A 17,060-nucleotide genomic window follows, 5' to 3' on the forward strand; every position below is an offset into this window, starting at 1 on the left:
CTTGGGCTCAGTCTTCACCTGCATGCCCTCCAAGGCAAAACCCTGAAATGTTACCGAAGGCATGTGAAACTCTGCTTTTACCTTCTCCAGCAGCCTCTGCAAGTGTCGTGGACATGCTATTCATCATGCTCTTATCCAACACTAGAGCTGGATGTCTCGAGACCACTTTTACGTGGTCTTGGTCTTGTCTTGGTCTCGACGGACTTTGGTCTTGGTCTTGTCTTGGTCTCGGATCCCTCGGTCTTGCTGTCTCAGATCGACATAGTGGAGATTTGGAGTCAACAGTATCCACGACACACACAAAAGCATCAGCTCTAAGAGCCGTGCTTAGAGAGTGCTTTGTAGTGAATCAGAAGAGTCGACTCCCATTGAGCAAGAGCCGGCTCCTCACTTAATTTCCTTTTGCTGCTCAGCTCTCACACAGTGGCTCAGCTATGCTCCAATCCCTCCATGTTGTGGCCAGTCACATGCGAGGCTATAGGATAATATCATTATGTGAAAAACAGAGAGGGTAAGAGACGCGACAGTCAAGTGGAGCATGCGTCTGTCCTCTCAGTGAGTGAGACAGTAGACAGCGGTGAGGAGGGCTGTGCGAGTGCATCGCAAAAACACATAAATATGCCTGACACCCATAAACGAAGCAGCATCTTGCTGCAGTTTAAAGACTTTTTTGTCTCGGTCTTGACTCGGTCTGTAAATGGTAAATGGCCTGCATTTGTATAGCGCTTTTCTAGTCCCTAAGGACCCCAAAGCGCTTCACACTACATTCAGTCATTCACCCATTCACACACACACATTCACACAGGGCAGCTGCAAGCTACATTGTAGCCACAGCTGCCCTGGGGCGCACTGACAGAGGCGAGGCTGCCGGACACTGGCGCCACCGGGCCCTTTGACCACCACCAGTAGGCAAACACGGGGTTAGTATCTTGCCCAAGGATATTTGGCATGCAGCCAGGAGGCAGCCTGGGATCGAACCACCGACCTTCTGATTAGTGGCTGACCTGCTCTGCCACCTGAGCTACAGCCACCCCACCCTGTCTTGGTCTTGGTCTTGTCTTGGTCTCGATACCCTCTGGTCTCAGTCTTGGCCATGGTTTAGGCGATCATGACTACAAGTCTATCCAACACTTCAGCAGGCTGCGGGCTGGGAGCTGGAATTGCAGACACCATCGCATCTTCCATGAACCTCTGGAGGCCATGTTTTCTGTGGAGGAAACGGAGAACATTGTTGCATGAAACTGACAAATCCTCAAACTGCTGATGGGTAATCTGTTATTGTACGGTTACAGCATGTTCCCTGGGAATTGCCCCCTGCTTGGAGATTGCGATCTTTAATGGGTCGGAGTCCATGTTTAGGCCATATTGTTCCATCAAGACTGTTTAAGCCCAATGATCCATGTGGATGAATATGACAATCCTCCACCACTGTGATTAAGTTTTACAGTCTTTATTTAAAAGCAAGGAATGGTTGAGCAGTTGCAGGGGTACAAGAAGATCACAGATGAACATTCCAGGTCTCAGCGGAGATCACTAGCTCAACAGGAATGGGTTGGATATGGCTTTGGATAAGTGACGCACTCTATACCCAACATCGAGGCATACACTTAGGAGCCAGACACTCTGACAGAGACTGAACACAGATCCTGGAACTCCAGCTCAAAACAGGTGGAGAATGTCTTCTCAGCCATCCCACACTGGTGGAGAAATCAAAACCAAAAACAAACCAGTGCCAGAGTACGACACAAAGTGTTTTTATAATGCTGATACGGCAGATCTTACATGCCCACCAGCAGTAACAAACAGCCAGATAAATGGAGAAATAATTGAAAGCATTATTGTAAGTGCTTATAAGATCTTACCAATAAAAAGCGTCTACATTAAAAGCAAGGTGAATTGCTCTAACAGATGAGGAGGAATATTAGAAGGCGAGGACAATGAAAAAGTGAAGTGTGCAGAAAGCATTATGGAGAGAATAAAATGTCTTTCGGAAACAGACTAGTCAGGAACACATGAACACATGACACAGTCTTACACAGTCACAGGCTATATTGGGAAGAAGCGCCGAGTACTGGCTACCCAAACAAGCTCCATCAACAGTCATCTGCTAGGCCACATATTCCCAGCTCTCATTTCCTGTCTCGTGAATATGAAATAAAATAAAGGAAACAGTTATTAGGACTGTATTCAGACCAACATTAGTAAACTGCTGTCTGGAAAAAACAAGTGAACTGGCCTTACAGTGCAGTAGCAGGTTTAAGATTTAATTTAACCATTAAAATAAATAGAATAGAAATAGAAAAATAAATAAATAATGTGAAATAAATAAAAAAGCCACTTAAAGGGTTAAAAAAAACACATGCTTCCACTGAATCTCATCTTTGCTCCCCCTCCTCAAGCATCATAGCCTGTTTATACCTTATTGATTGGCTGCAGTCTTCTCCTTTATTATACATGGCCGTTAAAATAAACACACCCCATCTATGGAGTTTTATTACATTTCTTCTCCAAAGTATTCTGCAGAAAGTCACATTAGTTTCAGTAATATCCAGCCACGAGCAGCGTGTCATCTGGAAATGCTACGCTCCTGCACTGATGAATTGTAGAAACAAACCTACAACCAGACTTGTGTCTCCAGCTCATCCATTTTCCATATGCTTTCAGGCAAATGGCAGAAAAAAGAACTCAATTTTTATGTATTCACATATTCATATGAATGTTTTAATTCATTCATTTTTGGTAGGGGAACAGAGTAAATGTGAGATTATTTTTGATTATTTTCCTCTCACTCTTATCCTAATGCATAGTATGTATGTGTGTGATGTGATGCTGGGATGAAACAAACAAACTGAGACAGTAGGGCTATAACATTACCAAAAACTGATGGTAAATAATATTAGAAAAGGTTTAAAAGTACGATTGCAAAAAATGCCTATTAGTAAATAATAAATCTTTTGTGTACCACACTGTTCATTCATATATCTTCAACTGTTTTAACTTTACTTGAAGAAGTTTTGCTTTATTTTTATTAATAGAATAAAGTAGAATAGAATAGAATAAAACAGTAGCACCCCTTTTATAAAATTAAATAATGATGAATTGGAGTTGTTTGTTTACAAGTCACGCTCACACTGAAAAATCTGCGATTGTTTGTACCTACCATTGCACAGGCAGCCTGTCTAAGGGTAGCATTTATTTTATGCTCCCAAAAAAACAAACCAAAACAACCGAGGATGACAGTCACAGACTGGAACAGAGAGAGATGCTTTGGTCATGGGTCATAGCCATTTGTAAAGACGTGGATTTCACTGCCCTATGCATAGCCAAGAAAACAGTCCTCATGAACTGGAAAAATAAAAATAATCTTAGTTCTAACCAATATAGAAATTATCTATTAGATTACATTAGTCTTGATACAGCCTCTGCCACCACATCTGATCAATTGCTCTGGGCTCTTTTGATCAGCTCCATCACCTAGTGGGGGTGGGGGGTCATAGTTTAGTCCCACCTTCGCTGTTGTGATTGGTGTGGGGGTAGGGACAGGCTTAGGGCGTCGGGGGGTTCCCCAGGAGCATCTTCCTTGGAGGACTCAACCCGAGGTAGCGGTCATGGCCTATTATGGGGGCCCAGTCCTGGCACAGGGTGCCGCCGATGCATCGAGCCACCTGGGGGCTCTTCAACTGGTGGGGGAGGTTGTTGCATCTTGCAGGAGCTCTCCTCTCTTCAGGAACTCACTCTGCAGGAGGGGGAGATACAGGCAGGGGCAGATCTAGAAGGGTGGCATGGGGTGGCAAGTGCCACCCAAAAATGATCCCTTGCCACCCCAAGTGCCACCCCAGTTTTGCATATGACAGTGTTGTTTATTAAAATAAGATAGCATTAACAGTTTGAGCGTAGTTACAGTCAACAGTGAATATAAATGCTAAAACTGAATATATTGCAGTGTTCCCCCCCTCCACCATTAACAAATGGTTCAGCCCATAGCAAGACCTGCTTTTTTCTTGCTTTCAGTAGCAAGCCATGCTTATGATTGTGCCAGAGCACATTTTGAACAACACCATGGGAATTTCGGATTTTACACAGGTGGTTGGATGTTACACTCTGTAAATGGAAGGAAGGTGAGTGTTATTAACCCTCTGTGGGACACGCTGCACCTCCAGATCACATGACTGACGTGATTTTGGTGGACAAACTTTTTTTTACTGGCACACATCATTTGTGGGGCATCTTATTGCAAAACCAGATTGTTCTCTCATTTTAGTTTTAGTAATATTTTTAAATGGTTGTGCAAAATTTAGAAACTCGGCAGGTGTATGGCTGCATTTTTAGACAAATAGTTGTATATGTTTACAAAATGTACAATTACATTATATTTGCATTTCAAGTTATAAAAATTTACTCAACATGTCTATGTTTTTTTTTTTTTTTACAGTAAAAAAAATACTACTAGGATTTTAAGTTCTTTGTGTGATTTCAGATCAGTAATAGTACTATTAATAGTAATAGTAGTACTAATGCAGTATGTCAGTGAAAAAAACAACTAAATTCAGTTGAGCTGAAAAGAATGATACCAAACAAGGCAAGGGGGGAAAATAAAATGAAACAATCTGAGGGTGAAATCCAAACGTAAACTCAAAAGTCAAAAATGGCCGGTTGTATTTCAGACCTCAGTGGGTTAATCCAACAAATCATGAAAAATTAGGTTTAAATTTTTGTTCATGACAGATTTCTGACATTTTGTGTAATTTAAGCTGTAACAATGTGATTGTTTTCTAACAAAAAACAGTGTGAAACTTAATTTAGACTTGTGTTTGTAAATGAACCGCCCCATATTGTGTAGCTTTCTGGATTTTATACTTGTTGGGCTACATATTTATTTATTATACAGGCTATACAGTACATAGAGTCAAAACTCACATGTTTTATGTAACTAAAGTGTGTAGTTATGTGGGCTACAGACAATAATTAAGTTATAGACTATATTTATATGAAAAACGTGTATACTTACTGCATTTGAATCATTTTAACCATATGTAACCACCTGCATATGTGTTTGGAAAAAAAAAATGCTTTGATTTTGCCACCCCATTTGATTTCTTTGCCACCCTCATGCCACCCTAAGAAAATTTCTCTAGATCCGCCCCTGGATACAGGAGAGGTGGAGGAAGATCTCAGCCTGGGCGTCTATTGTCTTGTGTAGTCTGGAAGGTGAGTGGATGACGGGGTGGGTGCAGTTTTCTCTGAGGTGGGGCCGGGCGGTGCTGCTGTACTGGGCCCCGGTCTGGATGGGCCTGGGCCCCCCTTCCCTGGCTGGTTGCAGAGTATGGGGGTGCCTACTGGGGTCAGCGGGGGAGCTGACCCAACTCGCTGACCCCTTCCTTCCCTCCCCATCTCCAGCTGCCTCCCTCTTCCCGCTCCACCACAACCACCCACACATGCAGGTCCTTGGGGTAAAGGTGTGTCACCAGGGTGCAGGGGAGGCATCCCCCTCTGTCCCCTTCTGGCTTCTTGTGCCTCAATTTTATCTCACAACTTAGACATTCACATTACTCACACTCTCAAAACACATACATATAGGATCTAGGGGGTGGGCATGCTACACGGAATCCAAAAGACCATCAGGGTGTACACCTCACCCCTGGCGTCGTTGCCCATCTCTCAATTTTAAATACACGTAGACATTGAGGGCTATCAGGAGGGGCTATGCACTTACCTGCTGCTCTCTGGCAGGTAGCTCCATGCCCTCCTGGGTTTTAAATGCACCTTAGAACACACATGCATCAACACTACAAAGAGCGGGTGGAGGGAGGTTTGGAGTCTTCACACACCCCCGTTATCTGCGACCTGCTGGAGCGGGGGTGGCTAGGTGGAGGGTCTGGGGTCTGGAATGTGGGGGCCTTCCTGCTGCTGCGGAGTCGAGGCGATCTGCTTCTCCTCACCCCAGGGAAAAGGGTAACACCACCTGGGTCTGGGTGCAGTTTCCCCCTCCATGGGCAAGGGTACCTAGACCCGGGGCTTAGAGTACGCTTGGGGAGTGTGATCGTGTGTACAGCGTCTCTTCATGTCTGTCTCCACGTTGGTTGAGTGTGGAGTAAGTGCATATGAGAGCATGAGGGTGGGAATGGATGTTTGTATCTGTGTGTGCCTGTATGTCTGTGTCTATATGTCAGGTTGGGTATCAGACACCACCTCTCTGGGGACATCTCAGGCCCTCCATGGTATGGAGGCCTATCTCCCCTTACCACCACTTCCCCTGCCAGTGGCGGACTCCCTCAGACATCAGTGCGTTGGTGGTTCTTTGTGTCCAGGGATGGGCATCCAGGTACACACCGGCTCACTCCTTGGCGGCCGCTTATCGGGGCCTGGAGCCTGGGGCTTGCTCGGGCCACTTCGGGGGTGGGGTGCCCTCGCCCTCTCGGCCTGGGGCTCGGTCACTCAGGCACAGCTGGCTGCCGGCGGAGCTCACGGGCACGTCACTGCAACCCCCCCCCTGCCTTCTGCTCCGTGGCTGCTGAGTGAGCCCTCATCTGGGAATCTCGTCAGCTCTTTCTGGGACAGTGGCGCGGCTGCCCCTCTGTTAGTCTTCCGTGGTCTCTTGTGTTCTGGGGGCCTCTGGATGTGTGGAGTTTTGATCTCCTCCATACCTGCTTCATGCCCTGGAGGACGGGGCTGTGGCCCCCCCACACCCTCTAGCAGATCATTACGTGAAGGAACCTTTTAAAAACAAGCGCGTTCATGCTCACAGGTGTACACACGGGTGATCACACACCTTTTTGGCTCCTACCTAAAAGCACACTGTGCGCTGTCGATCTTACGTGCTGCACAATAATGTTTAATATTGTATCCCCATGTAATGTTTGTGCTATATGTGTAAGGTCCCATTTCACTGCAGGGCAACCTGCATGTGACGAATAAAGCTTTGATTGATTGATTGATTGATTGCTTGATTGATAATATTTAGTATTTACTGTTATATTCCCATATATCATCGTGATGTTGTTTATTCTATTGGTCACACTTTCTTCTGCTTTTTCTTTTTTCATTCTCAACAGGTGAAATTAAAAAAGAAAAAAATCCAAAACTGAAAATAATGGCATGATTGCTCTAAGAGGGCAATTTAACTGTAAAGTGATATAGGCCCTCTGTCACCTTTTATTCATATTTATATATTTTTTTAAATATTTTTTAAGCTTTTGCACAGTTGTGTGGAGCACCCATAAATTCATTGTACATGTAAAATGACAATAAAAAGCTATTGTATTCTAATCTATTCTAACCAGACTACAACCAATTGGCAACCAGTTGCCACAGCTTGTGCTCACTGGCATACACTGACTCAGACTGATTGCTGTCAGCGTTTATAAATTAAAGAACAGTTATTTGTAAACCTTCGCTGATCTGTCCAAGAGTGCGTGCAGTCAGTGCGACCCTGACCTCGATTGCCTCCTGCCAGGCAATCTGTGCACTCATCTTCCAATTGAAAGCTGTCACCCAGGGGGTGAGCATGCAATACCCTCAACCTCTAGGTGACCAGTTAGTCAACGGTGTTGCGTTAGGCCAAAAAATAAATAATTCAGCACAGTGCAATGAGACAACCAGCAATTTGCCATCCTATTTTTACTCTAAGATGACTGTTGGGGGAAAACTCTGTAAAAAACCCAGGAGAAATAAAGACACAATGAGACAAAGTTACTTTCTTTATCAAACGTGTACACGGGTGAGCTGCTAAGAACAACTCACACCATGCACAGTGGCTTGGTAATTTTTATAGGAAAGACAGTGAGAACAGGATAAGAAAATACAAAACAAATAAAATAAACAACTCCATATGTGGCGCTAGTCTCGTCAGCAGAGAGCTGGGAGAAGGCTGTGAGAGATAAAACAATCTAAAACAATATGTCCCAAAACAGTATGTCTTTGCTGAGAAAGTCTAAAAAGATAATTCTAAACTAATCTAACCATAGACAAAAGGGCATGCTTGCACATTTAAAAGAAGGTAAAGAAACATAGGAACATTTTTCCTGTAACATTCCCTCCTGTTTTAACTTATTTTAAATGTATACAACAATTGTCTGTGAAGGTTATTTATTAAGTATCTTAAGCAATTTTTAAATTCTCAAAATGTCAGCATAGCAGAAATGGAAGTCATTTGGTCTAAAGAATAAAACAAAAGAAAATAATACAAAGAAAAACATAGTAAATGAAAATCATAGTAAACGAAAAAATAATAAAACTAAAACTACAAAAAATAAAGGATGAAAAAATAAAATGAAAAGTTTATATTTAAAAATGATGAAAACCTAATATGTAAAATGAAAACTTCAAAAAATACAAGGATGAAAACCTTATATTATAAAATGAAAACTTCAAAAAAATACAAGCATGAAACCTTATACTTAAAACGATGCAAACCTTAAATTGAAAACTTTATATGTAAAATAATGAAAACTTCATATTTAAAATGGAAACTTTATGTTTAAAACTGAAGACTTCAAAAAAAATAAAAAAAATAAAAGCATGAAAACTTTATATTTAAAATGAAAAACTTTGTTTAGAACTCAAAACTTCAAAAAAATAAAAGCATGAAAACTTGCATAACCTACTAATGTTTTAATCAGTGCATGATCACTTGACAAGTCATTTTTAATCACCACGTCATTTATTAGCAGCTAGTACAAGTTCTCCTCTAACAGAATTGCAACGGGATGTTGTTCTTCTTCAGGCACGGCAACATAAGCAGTCATTGTAGTTGTTATCATCTGTGAAATCATTACTCTTAGGCATGGCAACACACACAACACTAATATGAGCAGTGCTATCATGATGAGACCTAGAAGGAAAAATGGCTTTGCTACAGCAGCCAGCCATGAACCGCTGAACAGCCAGTCCAGCCAGCTTTGTGCTGTAGCTGCTCCAGGTGTGTGGTCAGTGACATATTTTTGCAGAGCGGTCAAATTCTGCAAAGCTTCATAAATGTCTCCTCCAGTTTCGTATCCATCAGGGATAAAAGTGCAACATGTTTCCCCGATCAGCTTGCAAACTCCTCCTTGTGACGCTGTTAGCAGGTCTAGTGTCAGTCTGTTCTGCAGCACCATCGTTCTGATGGCCTGCTGTTCTCCTGCTAAGGCGGTTCCCAGGGTCTTAGTCAAGTTGATGTGTCGTAGCAGAGCATATCGGTTGATTTCCACATGATCCCGCACCTCGGCAACTCCAATGCCGGGGATCAAGCTCTGTAAGAATTTCACTCCTCCTCCCCAGATGCGAAACTCTCCCGGCACTCCAGTGTCCACGGTAATGCCGAAAGAATTGGGGGAGGCGATGTCCACTTCACGTCTCTGCCGGCTGCTTGGGTGATGTGCAACACTTTGCATGAAGAAAACGTGATCTGATAATTCCACCAGGGCGCACAGACCTCCCCAACCTTCAGGGAGTGACAGATAAGCCTTGTTGCCACATAGGAAGTACCAGTCAGCCAAAACTCTGGTTCCTCTGCTGCTGGGTGCCGTCCGTGCACATCCTGTCTGGTACTGAGTCTTTGTTTGTAGTGGCATTCGGTAGCTGTAGTCGGAGCGACAGTTTAGGCCCATCAGCGTCGTGTTACTGGCACAGGTGGCGTTGATTGAACAGGTCATACACTTCCTCTCGTTCCTTGGTGGGCAGAAAGTGTATATGGACTTACATAGGTGAGTAGGCAGCTCCCCCACTGCCCGCGATCCATTGTTCATCACACATACTGGCAGTTGTGATGCGTTCAGTTTGTTCAGTAGAATTACATCAGGCAGTGGGTCTGAGACTTGGGGCCAGGTCAGTAGGTAGGTCTGTCCAGAACAGTTCACATTTGTGAGTGACGATGACCTCCAGGTTGCTTTTGCTGGGATGCTGTAGTTGGCTTTGGACCAAAGAGTACCGTAGCCTGGATGTGTTGCCAGGCCCAACAGACACCAACTGCGATCTTCAGGTATGCTGTACGGCCACAGGCCAGACGTCTGTGAGGATAGGGGCATATGGGTACATGCATAGCAGTCAGTTTTGTTATTCAAATGAGCTGTAGTGTTCATAAACTGCCACCAGAAGTTAGTGGCGTAGCCATGGGGAAACTTGGTGTACTTTCCTTTGTCATACAGTGTCTGCCTTTTCTCCATATAGCGTGACTTGTTGTCCCTCACGGAAGCAAAGGTGAGGAGCCCGGCCATGGTCAGGGCCACTGCAGTTGATAAGAGCCACCACCTCATGACGACGGAACACACCCTCCTGTCGCGAGTAGACCCCCCGGCCAGGAAAGCTGACCCCTCCACCGGGCGAGATCACAACAAGTAGGCAAGCCTGCCGTCAGCTGTGTTTAGATGGCTTCACTGACTCGCCTGCAGTGACTCTGATGGACCCAGGATGGTCGTTCCGCAATTTTGCAAGCGGTCGGTGTAGTGAGGAGGACTTGGTATGGCCCCTCCCACCTGGGTGTGCTCCAGTTTTTCCTTTGGAGCACCTTGATCAGAACCCAGTCACCGGGCTTTAGTCTGCAAGACACTGGAGAAACATCATCAGGTTGTTGATTATGTATCTTTGTTTTCTAACAGCGTAGACATCCATTCTGCTAATGTGTTTTCTCTGATTGCTTTGTCTATTGGTTGACTGGTAATAGGCAGTGGGAACGGCCTGCCATGAATGATTTCAAATGGAGTTAGTTTATGGGAGCCTTGTGTTAAGCGCATCCACATCTTCACTAAACCCAAACATTCAGGCCACGGCCTTCCTGTTTCTGCCATGCATTTCCTGAGCCTTTGTTTTATTGTGCCGTTAGTTCTCTCTACAAGGCCTGCGCTCTGAGGGTGATAAGCACAGTGGTGTTTTATGCTGAAACCGAGTGCTTCAGAGACTTTAGTGATGACATCATTTACAAAATGAGTGCCGTTGTCTGATCGTATCAAAGCTGGGATGCCATATGTGGGTATGAAGTGATTGCACAGGCACTTTGCTACTGAAATTGCATCTGCCTTTTTCACTGGATAGATTTCCGGCCACTTTGAGAACACGTCTATAACCACTAGGGCGTATTTTGACCCTTGACATTCGCTTAGTTCAATAAAATCCATATGAATTGTGTGAAAAGGATGAGGCGGAGTTGGAAAACGGCCTCTTCTTGGTCGCAGGTTACCCTGAGCATTATATTTTTGACACGTCATGCACGTTCTGACAAATTGTTTTGCTGAAGTTTCAAAATTTACAGTGTAAAAATGAGAGTTGACAATACAGGTCATTCCCCCCGATGACAAATGCGTACAGCCATGAGTCACTAATGCCGCCATCTTGTGGAGCGATTTGGGCAACACTGGCTTGCCATAACACATCATTAAGTCGTTTGTCAGAACTGCACCGTGTTTTAGCCATTTTGCCTGCTCTGCTGTGCTTGCTGCTTTTTGTTCACTTTGCAATACATCCAGTGGAATCTGATGCGTGTTTACTGCCATCAGTGTCATGTTTGTCTTTTGTGCCGCCTGTTTTGCGGCACTGTCAGCAAAATTGTTGCCTGTAGTAATAAAAGAGCTATCAGTTTTGTGTGCTGCACATTTACACAATGCAAGTTGTTGCGGTAAATTTATTACAGTCAGCAGTCGTTGTAAGAGGCTGCCATGCTGGACTGGTTTACCGGTTGATGTAATCATTCCTCTGTTTTGCCAGAGCTTTGCAAAATGATGCACAGCAGAGAAAACATACTGGCTGTCTGTATAAACGTTTATTTGTTTATCTTTGTGTATTTCACATGCACGAATAACAGCTATCAGCTCAGCGCTCTGTGCAGAATATGAAGAAGAAAGTGGTTTTGCTTCTATTATTCTACTGTCTGTGGTTACTGCGTAACCTACACAATTACGGCCTGTGTTGTCTTTAGAGGCCGATCCGTCCACAAAGACATCAGTAAAACCAGCTTGTGGCTCAGCATGGATGTCAGGGCGGGGTTTGGTGTCTTTGTCTAATTCTGCATGGCAGTTGTGCACATCTCCATCAGCTGGTGTGCTCACTAGAGTCCCTGGATTCAGTGTGCCACATTTTTCCAGTGTGATGTGAGACTGTGATAGTAAAATGCCTACATACGATAGCTGTCTGGCATGAGTCAGGTAAGAGAGATTGGCTTGCAGCAGTATAGATGTGACAGCATGCGGGACCTTCACAACTAGTTTGTGCCCTAAGACAATGTCTGCTGACTTCTTTACTGCTTCTGTGGCCGCTGCACAGCTTTGGACGCAAGTCGGCAGGCCCGAAACTACAGCGTCTAACTTACACGAGTAGAATGCCAGAAGGCGCTGTTTGTCACCAAAAGCCTGTGTCAGAACTGCCTTCATGTAGCCGGCCCCCCCATCAACATGCAGCACGAAAGGCTTGTCATAATCAGGCAGGGCCAGGACTACATTTGTTTGTAAAGCCACCTTTAGGTTAGTAAATGCTGTGTCTGCCTCTACCGTCCACGTTATTGTATCTCGCAAAGCGAGGTTTTTGCCATAAATCATGTCTTGGAGTGGCTGAACTGTTAGTGCATACTCTGGAATCCAAGCTCTACAGAAATTACACAAACCTAAAAAACTCATCATCTGTTGTTTTGTTTTAGGTTTGGGTATGTTTTGCACTGCCAGCTTTCTGGTTCCCAGCAGTGTTTTGCCCTGGCCTGTGAGTGTGTGTCCGAGATATGTGACGTTATCACTCCACAGCTGCAGTTTGTGTTTTGAGACTTTGTGGCCCTGTTCAGCCAAATGCTGTAGCACAGCAAGTGTGTTGTCTTTGCACGCCTGCTGTGTGTGACCGGTTATTAAAATGTCATCTACATACAGCAAGTATTGACCTAGCTGTGGGAGCTTACAGCTAGACATTGACTTCTTCAGTGCTTCTGCATAGAGGGTTGGGCTATTCTGGAAACCCTGGGGCAAACGAGTGTATGTGTACCTCTGACCCTCAAAGGTGAAGCCAAACAATGGCTGTGAGTCTGGATGTAGTGGAACTGAGAAAAAAGCGTTTGAAAGGTCGATTACTGAGAACCACTGTTCTTTCGGTGTGACCTGATTTAAAATAGTGTGTGGATTAGCAACCACAGGTGGGATTTGTTCAGTCACTTCGTTTATAGCTCTCAGGTCATGTACTAGACGGTATGCACCCGTGATAGCTTTTTTAACAGGAAAGATAGGAGTGTTACAGGTGGCTGTCTTTGTTTTTATTAAAATTCCTGCCTTTTCCATGTCTGCTATCACTGGGCGAATGCCATGTCTAGCCTCAGTAGTGAGTGGGTATTGAGATATCAGTGGTCTGTGTTTTGAGAGAGGTTTTACTCTTACTTCATCTGCATTTTTTATAAGGCCGACATCAGCAGGGCCTGTAGACCAGAGAGTTTTAGGCAGCTGAGCTAGTGCTGCCTGATGTCATTCAGTTAATTGTGCATGTGTTTCAGCGGCATCGGCTAGGTGTACAGCGGGCCTGACTGCGACCAGCCAACCCAGTGTGTATCGGAAACACCCTGTCCGGCGGCCTTGCAGCCAGCCTTCATGAGTGTCTTCCGTTTTTTCATAAGTGTCTGCTTCAACCCTGGCTAACACATTTCCTAAATCCTTCCAGTCTGAATGATAGTTATGCGCTACAGACACGTGTGGCTTAGGCATGCGGTTCAAAGCCTTCACGGCTGCTGATTGGATTACTGAGCACACTGCATTTCCCGACTTTGTGACATACAGGTGTTGTAAAGTCAAACTCTGTTGTCCTAGCTTCCACACTTGCTGATCGTAAAGTGGGTCTGGGCCTGGAGTTTGTTTAAATCTCAACGTGTTGTGATAGTCAGTGGGTTTCTGGAAATAGGATGTGGGGGGTGTATATTTGCGGGCCACATTGTGTAGTTTTGTGAGCTCTGGCAGTTCGAGAGTCCAGTAATAATGTGGGACACCGTGGCCTTGAGAGAGACACACGTTGCTGCTGTGTGCCGTGTTAATGCTATCTGGCTCTGGAGTGTTGTCATTTAGCATGCATTCAGCAATCATGCCATTCTCTTCCGGTATCACGCCTATCCTGAGTTTTGTCAGAGCGTCTCTTCCTAGAAGGTTTACTGGGCATGACGGGTCATATATGCATTTAATGAAGCACCTGCGGCCACTTTCTGTATGTATTAGTTCTAAGGGGGCAGTTAGTTGTTGTACAGTGGTGAGGCCTGTGGCTGACTTCACAACTAATGTATCTTTTGAGTACTGTAAGTTCTTAGGTGCCTGCCTCAAAACCGTTTTACATGCTCCTGTGTCGCATAACATTTGGATTGGTTGCCCGTTCACATGAATTAGCAGCATTGGTTTGTATTCTGACCCTAATAGCAATTGTTCTATGTTAAAAACTTCCCCTCCCTCATCAATGTTCATATCTTGTGTGTTTTCTAGTCACATGTCATTGTTCTCCATAGATTCGCCACTGTTTTGCCTGTCATTGTTCCTCCTACTATTATGTGTCTGTGGCTTACTTCTGCACTCTCGTTCAAAGTGACCTCGTTTTCCACAGTTGAAACAGGCATTGTCTCTTTCATATCTGCTGTCTCTGTTTCTGTGTCTGCGGCCTTGCTGTCGATTACCTTGCTTCCCTTTCTGTCTCTGATAGCCTCCCGAAAATGCAAGGAAACCTGTCTCTGAATCTATGGTGAAGACGTCAGCCTTATTTTTCTGTTTGTGCACTTTTGTGGCGTGTTCAGCATGTAACAGGGCATCTGGCAAGTTGCCAGTGTTCATTGTGACCCAATGTTTCTCTACATGTGCTCTGATTGGTGGGAGCAGGCCATTTAGAAACGCATTTTTTAATTGCTGCTGGAATGGCGTTGCATCGCCATCGGCATAATCTAAACCTGAATGCTGCCTAAAAACTGGGCGCAGGCGGTCTAAAAAGTCTGATGCAGTTTCATTTTCTTTCTGTTTTACCTCTCCTATTTTATTGTAGTTTGGCTTGGGGGCCAGCTGTAGTTTCACACGTTCATAGAAGTTATGTAGTTGGCCTTCTAATTCAGGGTCACCTGCACGCAGGGGTTGTGGTCCGTTGCCGACCACTAAAGAATCTAAAGGATTATTAATTGCCCCCCCCAGTGAAAGAGCCTTTCACTGAGCCAAACTTCAAACCTAAAAGATCTTGAAGTACCTGGTACATTTCATGACCGTTTAAATACCATTGAGTCCTAATTGCTTCAACTGCTCTCTTCCATGTGTCAAAACCGTCATGCAGGGGCGGGACATCTTTAAGAACATTTTTGCGATCCTCATGTGACCATGGTCTAAACACAAGAATTGTGGGGTGTGCGTCTTGATGCCCCATAGGTCCAATCGGCTGACCATATCTGGGGTTAGGTGAACTTATTAATGGAAATACTCCTGGGGGGCTTGGGGGGTCAGGCCATATTTCCCTGCCTACATGATCTTCCCCTATATCTGCTTCAGGTGCTTGTGTTAATGACATTTTAGCTAAATCTGCCTGCACTGAACCGTAAGGGTTATTCACAGCTGCATCTTTGTCTGTTTGCTTGGGAGTTGATGCAGAGGCAGTAACATAGGGGGGAGGGGCTGCAGCCGTTTCTTCAGGCGCCTCACAGCTTTGCTTTTGTTTTTTATTCTGTCTCTTTTCTCTATTCTCAGCACGTCTCTGTTGCTCTTTTTTCCATGCATCTAGGAAAGTTAATTCATTTGTGCGTTTTCCTTTCTTTCTAAGATTTGTGGTTGCACTTATTTCCTTTAATAAGCTATCTTTGAGCTGTGTTAAAGCTGCGGGGCTGCACGTACCCTCCCACCCAGGACATGACGTCTTTTTAGGATTACGCCATCTCCTTGCGCTGATTTTTCCTGCACCTGGATATTTATTTTCTATCCATTGTTCGTCATTAATGAACTTTTGTGTATACTGCCCATTATTGGCAAGAGGTTTAGAGGTTTTATTCCCCATTTTTCAATTTTTATTATTTAGTGTATCTTACTTATGTATTTATTTAGTTATTTATTTTTATTTATTTATTTATACACTGGCAATACAGCTGCTATCCACCTTCGCTGGTATGAGGAATGAGAGTGGTTGTTCACACGCCCTTCTACTTTCGGACTATTTCCAAAAGCGGTGTGAACTTTACGAGGCGGAACTCGACCGTTCTCCCAAGCCACCAGCACTTCAGCGAACAGCAGTGAAAGAAAAACACAGTAGGAGCGGCTCAGTCTCTTATTGGACCGTGAAAAGTCAGCTTGCTCCGTTAGTTACAACAATACACACATACATTCACATTCACACTTATTCGCGCGATCGGAACCCTTATAATAAGGGGAGCTGCCAGTCTTTCTGTAGACGAGCTACTTATTCCCTTGACCCAGCTGGGGGAGCTACTCAGAGCTCCAAACCTAACCCACAAGAGTGGGGAGCTTCCAGTCGACGAGCTCCAAGCTACCAGCCGACGAGCTACTTTAAACCCACAGAAGTGGGGAGCTTCCAGTCGCGACGAGCTACTTTCGCTATTTTAAATTCCCTGAATTTAAAATACGATTTTACGCAAGATTGTGTCAGTGTGTCTGTATCTACCTGGTCAGTGTCGCCGGGTCTGGTCCACCTCGATCGGGCCCCACCACCGTGGGTCGCTTTCTAAGAACGTTGGCCAAGACTCGAATTTAACGCCCTTGGTCTTTGACCACACACCTGGTGTGTGGGCTGTCGACAGACGAGCAACGTGGACTGGTCACGGAGATGGGACACGATGGAGGCGCTCCGGCTCGAAGGACCAAGAAATGTTGGGGGAAAACTCTGTAAAAGACCCAGGAGAAATAAAGACACAATGAGACAAAGTTACTTTCTTTATCAAACGTGTACACGGGTGAGCTGCTAAGAACAACTCACACCATGCACAGTGGCTTGGTAATTTTTATAGGAAAGACAGTGAGAACAGGATAAGAAAATACAAAACAAATAAAATAAACAACTCCATATGTGGCGCTAGTCTCGTCAGCAGAGAGCTGGGAGAAGGCTGTGAGAGATAAAACAATCTAAAACAATATGTCCCAAAACAGTATGTCTTTGCTGAGAAAGTC

At 44.6% G+C, this 17,060-nt stretch overlaps 1 protein-coding gene across 2 annotated transcripts; it reads right to left on the minus strand.

The window, feature by feature from the left end:
- Positions 1–8,262: 8,262 nt before the first annotated feature.
- Positions 8,263–16,664, minus strand: LOC146667704 (uncharacterized). Of its 2 annotated transcripts, XR_014912089.1 has the most exons (3): positions 16,558–16,664; positions 8,390–10,524; positions 8,286–8,344 (listed from the first exon to the last, which is right to left on the minus strand). XR_014912089.1 is itself a non-coding variant. In XM_085409373.1 (2 exons), the coding sequence occupies exon 2, from the start codon at positions 10,230–10,232 to the stop codon at positions 8,670–8,672; it is 1,563 nt and encodes a 520-aa protein (XP_085265499.1). In that variant the 5' UTR covers positions 10,233–10,524; positions 16,558–16,664; the 3' UTR covers positions 8,263–8,669. The 2 variants fall into 2 exon arrangements, 1 of the variants encoding a protein (XP_085265499.1); XM_085409373.1 differs by having other exon boundaries at positions 8,263–10,524.
- Positions 16,665–17,060: the final 396 nt, after the last annotated feature.

This window comes from Rhamphochromis longiceps, linkage group LG6 (genome assembly GCF_057381845.1).
Source record: "Rhamphochromis longiceps isolate RC_006_pf linkage group LG6, R_longiceps_female_GT1.1, whole genome shotgun sequence".
Classification (NCBI taxonomy): Eukaryota; Metazoa; Chordata; class Actinopteri; order Cichliformes; family Cichlidae; genus Rhamphochromis; species Rhamphochromis longiceps.